At 40.0% G+C, this 14,239-nt stretch overlaps 1 protein-coding gene across 1 annotated transcript in view; it reads right to left on the bottom strand.

Annotated features, from left to right (window-relative positions):
• The window catches only part of celf1 (cugbp, Elav-like family member 1), a 59,167-nt gene extending 44,928 nt beyond the window's left edge, over positions 1–14,239 (bottom strand). Inside the window, exons 1-3 of the mRNA XM_085350827.1 lie at positions 14,049–14,239; positions 7,660–7,779; positions 1,638–1,825 (exon numbers count right to left, since the gene is read on the bottom strand). Of these exons, the coding sequence (XP_085206953.1) occupies positions 1,638–1,825; positions 7,660–7,763 (292 nt within the window). The 5' untranslated portion in view covers positions 7,764–7,779; positions 14,049–14,239. The remainder of the gene's footprint in view (positions 1–1,637; positions 1,826–7,659; positions 7,780–14,048) is intronic.

The following is a 14,239-nucleotide window of genomic DNA, read 5'->3' as shown; positions in this document are numbered from 1 at the left end:
TCTTTAAAATACCAGAATAGGGAGGATGGTGTAGGTTTAAGTTTATTACATTGATCAGTATTGCTGAACTATGAAATATTTTTTTTTGCATACAGGTATAACAGAATAGCTTTAGTGTAGTTGTTGTTTTAAACTTGAGTATGAACTTATACAAAATGCAGCAAGATATTTAAAAAACAGTTTTGTTGATTAAAAAACACTATATCGGATTCATATCGGTATCGGCAGATATCCAAATTTATGATATCGGTATCGGTATCGGACATAAAATTCATATCGCGATCTAATTTGAAGCATGTGCGGTAACAATATATATCGCGATATATTCTTTTCTTCTGTATAACGTATTTTCCACACTATAAGGACTTAAAATCCTTTAATATTCTCAAAAATCGAGAGTGTGCCTTATGTATGAATTCTGGTTGTGCTTACTGACCTCGAACAGATTTTGGCTGCAGAAATCTGTTAAAAATGTTTTAGTACAACTTTGGTAAGCGGCACTGCTTGATGGATCGTCAGAGCATTACGGCTGCCGTAGGGAAGAGCTTCGCGGAGTAATCTGGGTCCAAAACTCCGTCCACTTCCCAAAGTCAAACCAACACTAAGAGTTAAAAACGGTCTAAATTCTTTCATCTTTAATTAAATCATCAGCGTTGCTGCTTTACCAGGTGTAACAATTAAGTTTAACATCCAGGCATCCATGAAAACAGAATTTCTTAAATTTAACGGAGTTAGAAGTTAGCAGGAAGTTAGCTCGCTAGTTTCCACCTAAACATTTCATAGCATGTTCTGACTGAGAGATTTTTGAAACTAATTCAAACGTACAGCTCTGCTATCACTTCCAACATAAATGAAGACAGAAAACTAAACAGCAGCGGCGTTTGCAGGGTTACTGAAGTTGGACTAGCTGGTATATAATGTTGTGCTACGTGATTGCTAGCGACACAGCTATGTTAGCATAACATTAGCACAGTGAAGCTGGAGGATGAACGCCAACTTTTTTTCCACTCATTAAAAGTTAACGTGAGGGATTCTGGTGGTCAGGGACAAATGCAATCGCATAGCAGGATGCTGTACACGGGCCAAACTTCAGTCAGGAGAACAACTGAGATTATTCATCCACAATACGAGGTTAGTCATTAATATACTGCAACAACATGGGAATAGAGCAGCTGTGAGAGAATTCAACATTAATGAATCAATGTTACGGAAGTGGAGGAAGCGCAGTTTTTGGCTTTCCCCATATTTCAACAGTGCTTCATCTCTTTGCTGTGACTGTCGCCATAATTTGCAGATGATAATGGTTGTAGCCGCTGCGATGCTTTCGACCAAAACAGGCGCAGCTTGATGACATCATCAACATACGCTATCGCGATAGAGCGATATAGTCAAAATCTCTATCGTTGGCCAAATTTATATCGTTTATATCGTATATCGTTTATATTGCCCACCCCTACTGCAGCCCATTTAGTTTGAACAAATTGTGTTTGTAATTGTGACAAAGAAGTTACATTTAAGGGTGACATATTAGACTACTACAGGTTCAGAATGAATACAGCTGTTGCATTATGCCTCTCTCATCTGGATATTTGCTGTTTCTTAATGACCTTATGTGAGTATAACTACATGCCGCCGACCTTTGCTCTGCGGTGGATTCTGGCTGCGGTCTCGGAGAACATTAATCTCGTAGACTGCTCCATAAGGTTCAAACAGTTCACGAAGCTGCTCTTCCGACCAAGACCGGGGAATCTGTCCAACAAACATTTTAATGGCATCAATATCTGGTTGGTCAGGGTGGTCCAGGGACCCATTCATCTTCTTCCCACTAGAAAGACAGACAACCGTCCATTAAATTGGAGCTAGAAACAAACTTAAAAGTATGCATTAAACAATAGTGTACATGTACAACATTTATCGATTAGGGTCTGACAGAAAGTGGCTATGGTCACATTTTCACACATTTCTCTAAAATCACCTCTGATTAGGAGCATAAATGACTGATTGTGGTTTTTACTGATTAATTCTATGAATACTCACGAAAGGGACACAAAATATGTTAATTGAATTAATTTCACTTTAATTTTACTCATCTAGCACCAAATCACAACAGCAGTCATCTCAAGGCGCTTAGGGCATTCGTCTCTTTGTTAGATACACTTGATCAACGACACATTAATGCAAATAACTAGTGAGCCAATCACATGGTAGCAACTCAATGCATTCCAGCATGTAGACAGAGTCGAGATGATGCACTGAAGTTCAAACCAGGCAACAGAATGGTGAGGAAAAGTTATTTAAGTGACTTAATGTGGACGGTTTTTGATGCTGCTGTTCTAAGTATTTCAGATACTGCTAATTTGCTCAATCAGCTCTCTAAGTTATAGAGAATGGTCTAAAAATTTTAAATATCCAGTGAGCGGCAGTTTTGTGGGTGAAAATTTCTTGTTTATGCCTGAGATCGGAGCAGAATAGTCAGGCTGCTTCAATCTGATACGAAGCCAACATTAATTCAATAACAAGCCCACTAAGGTAAACAACCGTGATATTAAGAAGTCCATCTGTGAACACATAACACGCCTAATCTTGGAAGAAATGGGTTACAGCAGCGGAAAACCATGCCAGGTGCCACTCCTATCAGATAAGAACAAAACAAGAACAAGGAAACTGAAGCAATTCTAATGGTCTGTTGAGTCAATGTCTGCTGTGAACGGTAGGGTCAGAATTTGGTGTAAACAACATGAAAACATTAATCAGTCCTGCTTTGTATCATCCACTCAGGCTGGTGGCAGGGCAGCGGTGTGGAGGATATATTCCTCGTCTCAACCGAGTATTGTTTGAAAGAAAGTGCTTTTTTCAGTCTGAAGACCAGAAGCTGCTGCTGGCCTTCTACCACTCCTCAGTGGAGGGCATGCTCTCTTACTGCCTGGGAGTTTGGTACACAGGGGCCAATACTGAGAGCAGGAAGGCTGCACAGAGGGTTATTAACAATGCCCCAAAAGGCAGCCCTCTGCCAGCCCTGGAGGCCATTGCCAGATCCTCCTGTCTCAGGAAAAACAGGGTCATCACAGGGGACCTTGCACGCTGCCCACCCATTTTACACGCTGCCCTGTGGGGCTTTTTCCTATCCTGAATATTTATTATTACTTATTAATTAATGCATAAGTACTTCTTATGTGATTTCAAATGGAATAAGCGATAGAACACTCAATTACTAAAATAATCAAAGCACTACAGATTATTACCTGTACTAGCCTTACAATGCACTAAGGAATTTTTAATGTCTAATTAAGCTGCGCTGGCTTTTGCGATCTCACACCATCTTTATCAGGTTATGTACAGAAAAGTTCAGGCTGCACTATGCCAGTAACATACACATAGTGGACTCCTGCTTAAATACAAATTCCATTATTGACAATAATCTGGACTTTTTTTCCAGGGAAGACTTTTTGCTGAAATTTTAAGGAACCCATGTAGTGAAAGACCTACAAGCTCGTTTTTTTTGTTAAACAGAATGCATATTTGATGGAGCGCATAATTAGTTTTTTTAAGTATTTATTTTTTAACTCTTTCACTATAAAAGGAAATACAGCTTTAAATAAAAGCATATACATAGACTGCCGACACAAACACTGAATGTCTTGTATATATATAACAAAAAAAAAAAAAGATGTTGAAATCGGGACTTCTGAGGAATTTCACTATCTTGTAGTACACATATTTATTGCTAAATGTACACTCCACTACAATTCTTTCCAGCTGACTTCAAGAGGCACCTGGAATAATGAACCTGGCTAGGAAGGGTTACTTACACAGGACTAGCATTTAAAGAGCAATGGTCCACCATCATCTCTGGGAGAAAATCCAGCTTAAAAGAAGCCATGCTGATAAAACCTGTATCTTTCTTCTTCTTCAGCACAATGGAAGTAAACTCACAAGGCGATCAGAAGGTAGAGGCAAACTCCAGATTGCACACTTGCTGTTAAGTCCCCGAGGACTGGTGTCATAGGGCAGCAGTGTGCAAAAAACCAGAGGGAAAAAAATAAACCAATCCACATGAAAACCCGTGTGTTTGAACACAAAAACAAACCAAAAAAAAAAAAATCAAGTAAAGGGACACTTATGTTTGAGATGAAAGAAGAACAAAAACGTCAGAGACAAACTGGCAGGCCTTCAGGTTAGCTTACCAGGCTCTGGGACAGAGACTAAAAACTGCATGTAGTTCATGGAAACAGAGGGATGCTGGGATAACTGGGACTAGAGTGCGTAATAGCCATATGAATGACCACAATCAAAGTGCTGATGATCCAGGGCCTTTGTGAACATTTCTCCTAGGCCAGCAAATCTGGCTGCAGCGTCAGATAAACAAGGTGTCAGATTGATGGTGATAAGGCCCAGTGGTCAGAGGGAATGAAAAGGGGAGTGAATAGTACTCCCCAGCCAGCAGCTAATCCCTGGACTAGCTACACCAAGAGTAACAATTAGGTTCCGGCCTGAGGGGCCCGTGTTTTCGCTGTTGTCTTACATGCTGCACAGGTCTGTGTGTGATTTTTGTGTGTAAAGATATACATGAACCAATATCAAATAACGCCTTTGTGTGTGCAGCCTAAACTCACAGCTACACACAAACAATTAAGTTCACCAAGGGTTACACTGGAAAATAATTATATCAAGGGACATACAGTTTACTGACATGTTATAATTTAATATAAAAACATGCTTTGGCCCACGTAAGTCCTCAACAAAGAAACAAAAAAAAGACACTGTTAGTTGAGCACAACTATATTAATACAGTGACAAACAAACCAGGCAATAATTTACTACAAATTTAAAAAAAATAAACAGACCGAATCTGCAAAAGGCAGCATTTGACCTCTGTGCCTTCATTTCGACACAATGTAAGACAGTACACATTTTCCTCCACTGTCTAAAAGACAAATTGGATCAGATTAAAACACACCCGTCTGTTATTCCTTACATATGCTGCACTCTGCATGGGCGTCTTCACTTTTCCCCTCCAGCAAGGCACAGTGCCTTTGTTTACATACGCACACGGCGTTGACGCAGAACGAGAAGAGCAAAAGTGGATCGTTGAATGAAATGGATGAACCAGAACTGGTTTGTAAAAATGCTGCAACTTCAGTGGTGTGGAACTGGTTTAGCTTTCGTCCGTCAGATACACAACAAAGCACTATTTTTGGTAGAGCATGCTACCGGGCCGTCGTTATTACCGTGTTGTTTTGGAAAATACGGTGCACTTAAAATCGTCCTTTGATTTTTCTGAAAGTCGACAGAGCCCCTTATAATCCCGTGTGCCTTATGTATGAACTCTGGTTGTGTTTACTGACCTCGAAACGATTTTATGTAAAGTATTTTGTCTTGTGTCAATTATATCGTCAGTTATATCGTTACCGCAAATTTTCAAATGTATATCGTGATAAATATTTTTGGTCATATCGCCCTGCTCTACTGGAGAGAAGATAAGATAACCTTTATTAGTCCCACACGTGGGAAATTTGTTTTGTCACAGCAGGAAGTGGACAGTGCAAAAGAACCCACGAAAACACAGGAGAACATGCAAAATCCACACAGAAAGATGATGGTGGAATTAGGACTGGGCGATATATCGAGTTTTTAAATATATCGATATATTTTTATACGAGACATGAGATGTGACAATATCGTTTATATCGATATAGTCTATGTTACATAATAATTATACTTGTGGAACCGCAAGTTTGCCTCTCTTTCGTCCACTTTTGTCTCTACGCTGCGTTACTCTGCCTCGCCTCTCTCCTTCACTGGACACAACTCCACCTCCCCCATCGCTTCACCCGCAGGCAACGACAAGATGGAGACGGCAGCTATCAAAGAGGAGCTGGTCGATAAAAAAGAAAACGTTTGGAGATTACTATTTTAGTGCTGCACCGTTACTCTCGTTAAAATGATACCATAACACCATAACCGTATTAACGCGGCAAATCTCCGTTAACGAGTTACCGCGGAATGCCCCATGCGTGGAGCGTCAACACGTTAGCGTCGCGGTTAGCGTCAGCGGTTACCTCGTTAATGTGTTGACGCCGTGCAGCTAGCACTACTAGTATTTTCACCTCTCCAAAAGTTGATTCTGTTCATCTGGACGTAGCGTTTTGTGGGAGAAAGGTTTCGTCACTCATCCAAGTGACTTTAAATTTGCATAATGACTGAAACCAGCCCACTGAAGGAACAATGGGCTGGGAGGTCAGTTCCTTAATCATAATTATGCAAATTCTCATGACCATTGATCAACAACCACTGACCAAAACCCACTGATCAATGGCCATGAGTCCCATTCACAGAGAGCTGGGGAATGGCTGCAATCACAGCGTTGTAAGATGGTGACAGATGTACCCCCTTAGGCCCCCTCCTCCATTCAGAGATGGTCTTTCCCTTTTCACGTAAATGGCCTCCTTGACTCCGCCCTCAAACCAGCGTTAAAGGTGTGAGCATCACAGCAGATTCCTTTGTGTCAAAATAACTGAGGGTAAAATACAGAAAAATATGAAGGCGGTTTTCTTGGTCAGCTTTGATGTGCATAATTAATATGAGATAATAAATGTGTGATTTCAACAAACTGTGAGTATATCTGAAGTGCTTGTATTAATGGGTGTGAATCAGTGAATGAGGCATAATAAAGCACTTTGAGCGAAAATATGACAATATATAATGATGCCCTTTCTTTTTTACTTTATCTGTGACTTAAATGCTGTGATATTTACATTAGTTATTACGACAGGCTAGCTGAACATAAGGATTCCTATCAGGCCATGATGATTTGATCTTATTTGCAGCAAATATTGGTTTGCTGCTTTATAGATTATTTGTGCAGTTCTGATGTGGACCAGATCTTTAAAGCATTTAATTTGACAAAAAGTGGATTTGATGGTTCTATGCAAAAATAATAAATACACCAATACACCCTAATAATTTAACGCTGGTATCAGATTTTATATTATTCAGATTAGATTAGATGAAACTTTATTAATTCCTTGGGTGGGTTCCTCCGGGAAATTTTATTTGCGTTATATTCATGCAGTTGTGCATATTCACGCAACTTACTTAATTACAGCTTAGATTAAGAGTCTTTACCGCACTTTGTTGTCATTTACATTAGTGCTGCTTTATCGCTTTTCTGTGTTCTTAGTTTACTTTGTGTGTGTACACACATACATGCATGCAAACACACAAGAGAAGAAGAAAAGACAGAGATGAGTTGAAGGTGACACTATCAAGACGGTAGACAGTAACTTGTTATCTTAAGTGCAAAAAATGCAAAGTTAATGTAATGACAGACATTGAGAGAGAGAGAGAGAGAGGTGAAAGAAAGGTGAGAAAAAGTTGAAAAGAACGGTGCTTCTGATGAAACTTTTCCAAACAGTGGTTTGGACATCGACCACAAACTATTGCAAACAAGGAAACGGCAACAGCAACTGTGAAATGTGTCCAACTGGTGCATCTTTTGCTCTTAGCTTCCTCTAACTATGTTAGCTAGTCTTCATTAGCAACCAGTGCATTTTTGCTAATGTGGACTTTTGGATGCAGAGTAGTTATGGTGCTCCATATCCACACACACACACACACACACACACACACACACACACACACACACACACACACACTTACCCCCTCAGTTCCAGGTTGGGGCCTTCCACGGTAGCAAGGACATGTGAGGGCAGACCAGTGTGTTCTTGAGACACATACAGTGTTTCAGGGTCAAGGCTATCCATCCAAGGCCTAGTAGTACTAGTAAAACACAAACCCACACATACACACAAGAGACACATCAGGACAAGACACAAAAGAAACCAATTACAAACACAAGGCTCTAGGAGTTCGGCCAATTTGGTCGCGTTTAGAGGGCCGCTTAGAGCTGCTTAGAGGGCTGCTGAAGCACCGCCACACCAACTCCGTGCTGCTGCTCCATATCGTGGTCTAAACCAATGAGAGATAGTCAATAGCGGAACCTCTCAGATGTTGATGCCCAAGGTAAGATGTTCAGATACTGAGATCTTCAGTTCGAAGTCTTTGAGGCACTTTTAATTTGGACTTCATTTTATATATCTTGAGACATTTTAAGTTTAAATTTCAGCTCAGTGAAGCACTTTAAGCACAGGAACATTTTCATTACCGTATTCTTCGGACTATAAGGCGCACTTAATATCCTTTCGTTTCTGTTTTTTTTTTTTTTATGTGCATTAAAGCTATATAAACATTTTACAGTGCAAATGCAAATTCCTTGCTGACAGTTTAACCAAAAGGCATTTCCAGTGGAAACTGGCCGACACATCCTCAGCATAACCACGTATAATATCCACAAAACTTAAAAAGAGGTTATACACACACACACACAATGCACAAGGCTCCCGACTACGGCAGCCGTAATGCTACGACAATCCATCAAGCGGTGCGGCTTCGTAGCTTAGCAAAGTTGTACTAAAACATTTTTGACAGATTTTTCAGCGCCGTGTTCATAAAATCAGTTCGGTAATAACGACGGCCCGCTTGCATGCTCTACCAAAAAATGTGCTTTGTTGTGTATCTGACGGACGAAAGCCAAACCAGTTCCGCACCACTGAAGCTGCAGCATTTTTACAAACCAATTCTGGTTCACCTGTTTCATTCAACGATCCACTTTCGCCCCTTCTCATTCACTGTCGCCGCCATGTGCGTATGAAAACAAAGGCACTGCGCATGCGCGTTTTACCCATATTCTATCGCGATATTTCATTGTATTATCATTGCCTCACATTATACCGGTATTACTGTTGAACAATATGATATGGCCCAGCCCTACTGGAGCCTCACAGATTAATATGCGCTTCAACATAATATTACCATATTGTGTGTGTATAGGGACCTCAAAATGGCACCTGTTAAGAGACATGCTGCTGTGACAGAATTTAACATTAATGAATCAATGGTACAGAAGTGGAGGAATGAGTTGAGTAAAGTTTGACTTATCTGACTGTTTGGTTTCATGCGCCTTATTATCTGGTGCACTTTAGGGTCCAAAAAATATGGTAACTTATCTTTCTTGTAGAAATGTGCTCCAAATAAAGAACAAGATTGTTAGTTAATCCTTTACAAATCAATGTTGCCAGTATGGACTAGAGATGGCACGATACCACTTTTTTATGTCCGATACCGATATCATAAATTTGGATATCTGCCGATACCGATATGAATCCGATATAGTGTTTTTTTAATCAACAAAACTGTTTTTAAATATCTTGCTGCATTTTGTATAAGTTCATACTCAAGTTTAAAACAACAACTACACTAAAGCTATTCTGTTATACCTGTATGCAAAAAAAATGTTTCATAGTTCAGCAATACTGATCAATCTAATAAACTCAAACCTACACCATCCTCCCTATTCTGGTATTTTAAAGAGTACTTAGCGTAAATATTAAGCAACCTAACTAATAGGGTTCCAACTCCCAGCAACAACAAAAATAAATAAATAAAAGAAGAAGAAAGTGTACTTTATTGGTCCCCGTGGGGAAAATCCCTCTCTGCATTTAACCCATTCACTCAGTGAAGCAGTGGGCAGCCATTGGGCGCCCGGGGAGCAGTGTGTAGGGACGGTACCTTGCTCAGGGGTACCTCAGGGTAGCTGTTCAGGGGAATCGAACCCCCGACCTTCCGATCATGGGGCCACCACTCTACCTACTGAGCTATCCCTGCCCCAAAATAGGGAACCACCCCTCACGCTCCACCTCATGATGCTTAATCGACGTAATCAACCTTAATTTGATGCAGTGTGAAAAAAAATGCACAGAAATCAATTATTTTTCAATATATTAAAATATTAAATAGATTCAACATCTTTCTTCAACAAAATTGCACACTGCACAGATGGTACCTTCCCAAAGGAAAAAGTACTATAGCTTACATATTAGTACTATAGCTTATATATTAGTTAGGTATATATATATTAGACTTAATAGTTACTATATACAGTAATGGACTTCTATTCATTTTACATCAAATTAAAACTTTGGGTGTCAGATAATTATTTATTAAAAGCTCGACATTTTAAATGAGAATAAGAAAGAAAAGTATGTCTTTGTGCCCCCTTTTCCCTGTTAATGCCCTATCGGCCCCCCTGGCTAAACTTTGCTAGCTCCGCCCCTGCACAGTTACCAGCCGTCAGCTGTAGAAAAAGATCCTCGAGTAGAAAGTAATATTAAATACATTCTAACAACAGCTTATCAAGCTTAAACGTGCTGCTGTTGTTTATCCACTGGTTTCCTCTTTCTGGTGCAAAGTGGGCCAAAAGCAAACAACAGACACGGACTCGCAACAGAAAAGCCGATCAGCTGATCATTGATCAGTTTCATGATTGAAGTAGCAGCAGGAGAGGCAGTCGCTCCATATATCGTTTGTTAAGCTTAACGCAGGAATGCTTTACATTCAGAGATGGACTTACACACTTGCTTTACTTCTCGGCGTGTTGCAAGTTTTGTGAGGTGCTTTCGTGATATTTAATGGATCGGATTACATTTTTTATTTTTCTCCTATATCCGATCCAGTAATTTAGGTCAGTATCGGACCGATACCAATACGTAATATCGGATCGGTCCATCTCTAGTATGGACAGCAATTTTTTTTAAAAAGTGAACATGTAAAGCTGCGGTGTTAAGCGATGTGGTTAAAACATTTGGGTGCACCTAAGAAAAAAAGAAGTTAGGTGCTCCAGTGCAACCATGGCAAAAGGTTAGTCTAGAGCCCTGAAACAAATATGTTTAAAAAAAAGAAAAACATTTTTTACAAAGACATCCAACACATAAATCAATATGCTAGAGCCACTAGACACTCAAGCTAAGTTGACTTCAGTGATTAGGAATCTAATCACTTTATCTAACGATGGCAACCCACAGGAAGCAAGCTAACTTGGCAAACAACTGAACATTAACAAATTATTCATAACCCAGCAATTCACAAAAACATTAAAATGACTGTGGTCTAAAAGAAATAATGATTACAATACCACATTAATGATCTTAATTACTGTGTCAAGTCTTTACCAGTTTGCACACTAGTCAGTCTACCACCACCATCAGTGGTGGGTGTAACATATCCAGAAGCTGTTTGCTTGCCACAACTGAAATGCAGCAAAGAGAGCATGCTACTGACTTCCAGACAATTAAATGTTACTGTAGAAACAGGAAAACCTATAAAGTTAAAGGCAACAGCAAAATAAATGATAGTGTGTCAATAATCTGCCACAATAGTCAAGAATTTCCCAAATAGTCTAGTAGTTCCCAGGGAAATGTTCTTGTTTAAAAATGCTAGGGGACTGGCCACACCCGAAGCCACACACCTGCTGCTGATCAGGCCTCGTCGGGGGAGCTACTTAAGAGAGTCTTGGAGCTCCCACCAGCGTGGGATCATTGCTTGAGACTCCACGTTAGTCACCCAGTTTAGGTTTCGTCGTTAAGTGCATGCCTGCCATTGTTTAGTGTCCTGACAGCTGCCGCTATTGTTTCCCGCAGGAGGAGCGTGGAAGGCCTGAAGAGCAGCGAGCACCGGGAGTGCAGACACGGGAGCAGAGAGCACTAGGAGGACGACACGGGAGTCTGGGGAAAACACGGGGATTTATTGTTCTTTTGTACCACACACTGTAAATAAACGCACTGTTCGCACACAGAGCACCGCGCCTGGGTCCTCCTTCCCTACACCCCCCACGGTCAGCCATGCCAAACCGTGACAAAATACTTTACAACTCCACAACTTTATTAGCGCAAAAAAAAAACCCATCAATGTATTTTCACTTAAACAAGCAGCTGTTTTTTGCATTAAAGTTATATAAAGATGTAACAGTGCAAATGCAAATTCTTTGCTGACAGTTTAACCTAAAGGCATTTCCAGTGGACATTGGCCGACATATTGTCAGCATAACAGTATATAATAGGCCTGTGCGATATGACCAAAATCTCATATCCCAATATAAGAATTCTATCATCCCGATAACGATATAAATCACAAAAATGTAACATTTTCTGTAAATTCTGTGAATCTCGTGAGAGTGATTCGGTTTATTTTGAAAAGTCTCAACAGGATCTTGAGCTTTATTGTGAAAGGTTTATGTGGAACATAAACCAGCGGACATGCGATGGTGTTACCGTCGTTGTTGCTAACGACAACGCATAAAAACAGGCGCTTGTCCGTCCGTAGTGTGGTTATATTAAATATAAGAGAAAGAGAGAACTTTAGGAAATTAATACAGCCACTACAGTGACCATCAAAATGATGAAAAAATATTGTCGTAAACAGTTTATTTTGCGACACCACGAAACAAACGATAGCGTAAAATGAAACTATAGACGTTTTTAATATCGTCATCCGATATATATCGTTATATCGAACAGTCCTAGTATATAATAGCCACAAAACTTAAAAAGAGGTTATACACACGCAATACGGTAATATTATGTTGAAGCACAGTACGTATCACTCCGCGAGGCTCCTCCCTACGATAGACGTAATGCTCCGACAACCCATCAAGTGGTGCAATGTCCACTGGAAATGCCTTTAGGTTAAACTGTCAGCAAGGAATTTGCATTTGCACTGTTACCTTTTTATATAACTTTAATGCAAAAAACAGCTGCTTGTTTAAGTGAAAATACATTGATGGTTTATTTTGCACTAATAAAGTTGTGGAGTTGTAAAGTATTTTGTCTAGTCTCAATTATATCGTCAGTTATATCGTTATAGCAAATTTTCAAATGTATATTGTGATAAATATTTTTGGTCATATCGCCATGCTCTACTCTACTCAGCAGTCTACACTTTCAGGCCAGTGGCCACTCTTTAAAGGGTTAGGATGTACACATCCTGGACAGGGAGGAACGCTGGTTTGATTGGGGAGTCAAAGAGGCCATTTACGTGAAAAGAGAAAGACCATCTCTAGATTGAGGAGTTGGCCTAGGGGTAGCTTATTGCAAACTCTGTGAATCTTACTCATGGCCACTGATCAGTGGTCAGGTTGGGGAAATCTGCAGTCAGCCGAGACTGAAGAAGGCACTCGGCCGAGTGACAAAACGTTTCTCCTGCTGAAAACGCTACCTCCAAATGAACAGTATCAACTTTTTGTGATTTCCTTACTTGGATGATTGATTATCAAGATAGTAAACAGTTATTTTGGTTATATTAAGAGTACATTCACCACTTTACTTGCTGTCACACAGCATTTTTTTTATTTTACTGGAGATGTTAATTCCAGACTTCTCTGACAAAAACAAACAACTTTACCTCAGCAACAATCAGTTACCTCAGGTTGCTGTGTGAATGCTTCATGCATTAGTATAATTCAGAATTATACAGTTTTCTCTCTTTTACTACATTAACTTTAATCCAATGAGCTGACCAGCAGAAGACTGAACCCTGAAAAACAGCCTGAAGATAAACTGCTGACTTTAGCTGTCCAAAATATGTTTTGGTGCTGGCTGTTTACTGCAGTACAAGTAGCATCCATGCAGCATGCTATGATTCTCTGCTTTACACTAATACAGGAAGTGATACACTCCAGAGGATCAAAGGTTTAGCTCAGACCTCTTGGCTATATATCTTCTAAACTCGAGCTTGCTATTAAAGCTGGGAGGCGGTCTTGTTGCCTGGTGCAGAGAAGCTTAACAGTTTAACAGATCAGACTTAAATAAAAAAAAAGTCCACTATTACTGCGAGAGAGGTGGCAGGGGTGACTTCCGCTTTCGGTGACGTCACATGTATGTGTATTTTGTACAATACATACATTTATATTGGACATATTTATGTGCACATATTCACAAACCTTTCAAGTGAGTTAATGATTCGTATCGCTACTACCAAATGATACTGTAAGCACAGCTCCCTTACGCGAACCAACCCAAACTCGTCATGACGTGACTTAAACAATATTTTTGCCGGGCCATCAAACTATGCTCCAAGCCCAGCAGCTGCCTCTTCGTGAGTTGTCTGTGTCATTAACGCTAGCGACAACAGTTAACTTAAAATGCTCAACTACTTACCCGGGTTCTTTACTTCACTGTTAGTTGGATTTGTGCTTAACAGGCGAAATCGTGTTTTGGATATTTGCTTATTATGTAACAGTGTGACGTTTAAAAATATTGCACCGCTCGGAAAACAAACTGACCACAACACGTGTGGATAACTTGTGGTCTGTCACTTCATAGATTTAACTAGAAGTCACTGTGTAAAA

The sequence above is a fragment of the Diplotaxodon limnothrissa genome, linkage group LG1, assembly GCF_057381915.1.
Source record: "Diplotaxodon limnothrissa isolate DT_005_m linkage group LG1, D_limnothrissa_male_GT1.1, whole genome shotgun sequence".
NCBI lineage: Eukaryota > Metazoa > Chordata > Actinopteri > Cichliformes > Cichlidae > Diplotaxodon > Diplotaxodon limnothrissa.
The sequence above is the reverse complement of the archived record's forward strand: the minus strand, read 5'-3'. Positions and strand labels throughout refer to the sequence as shown.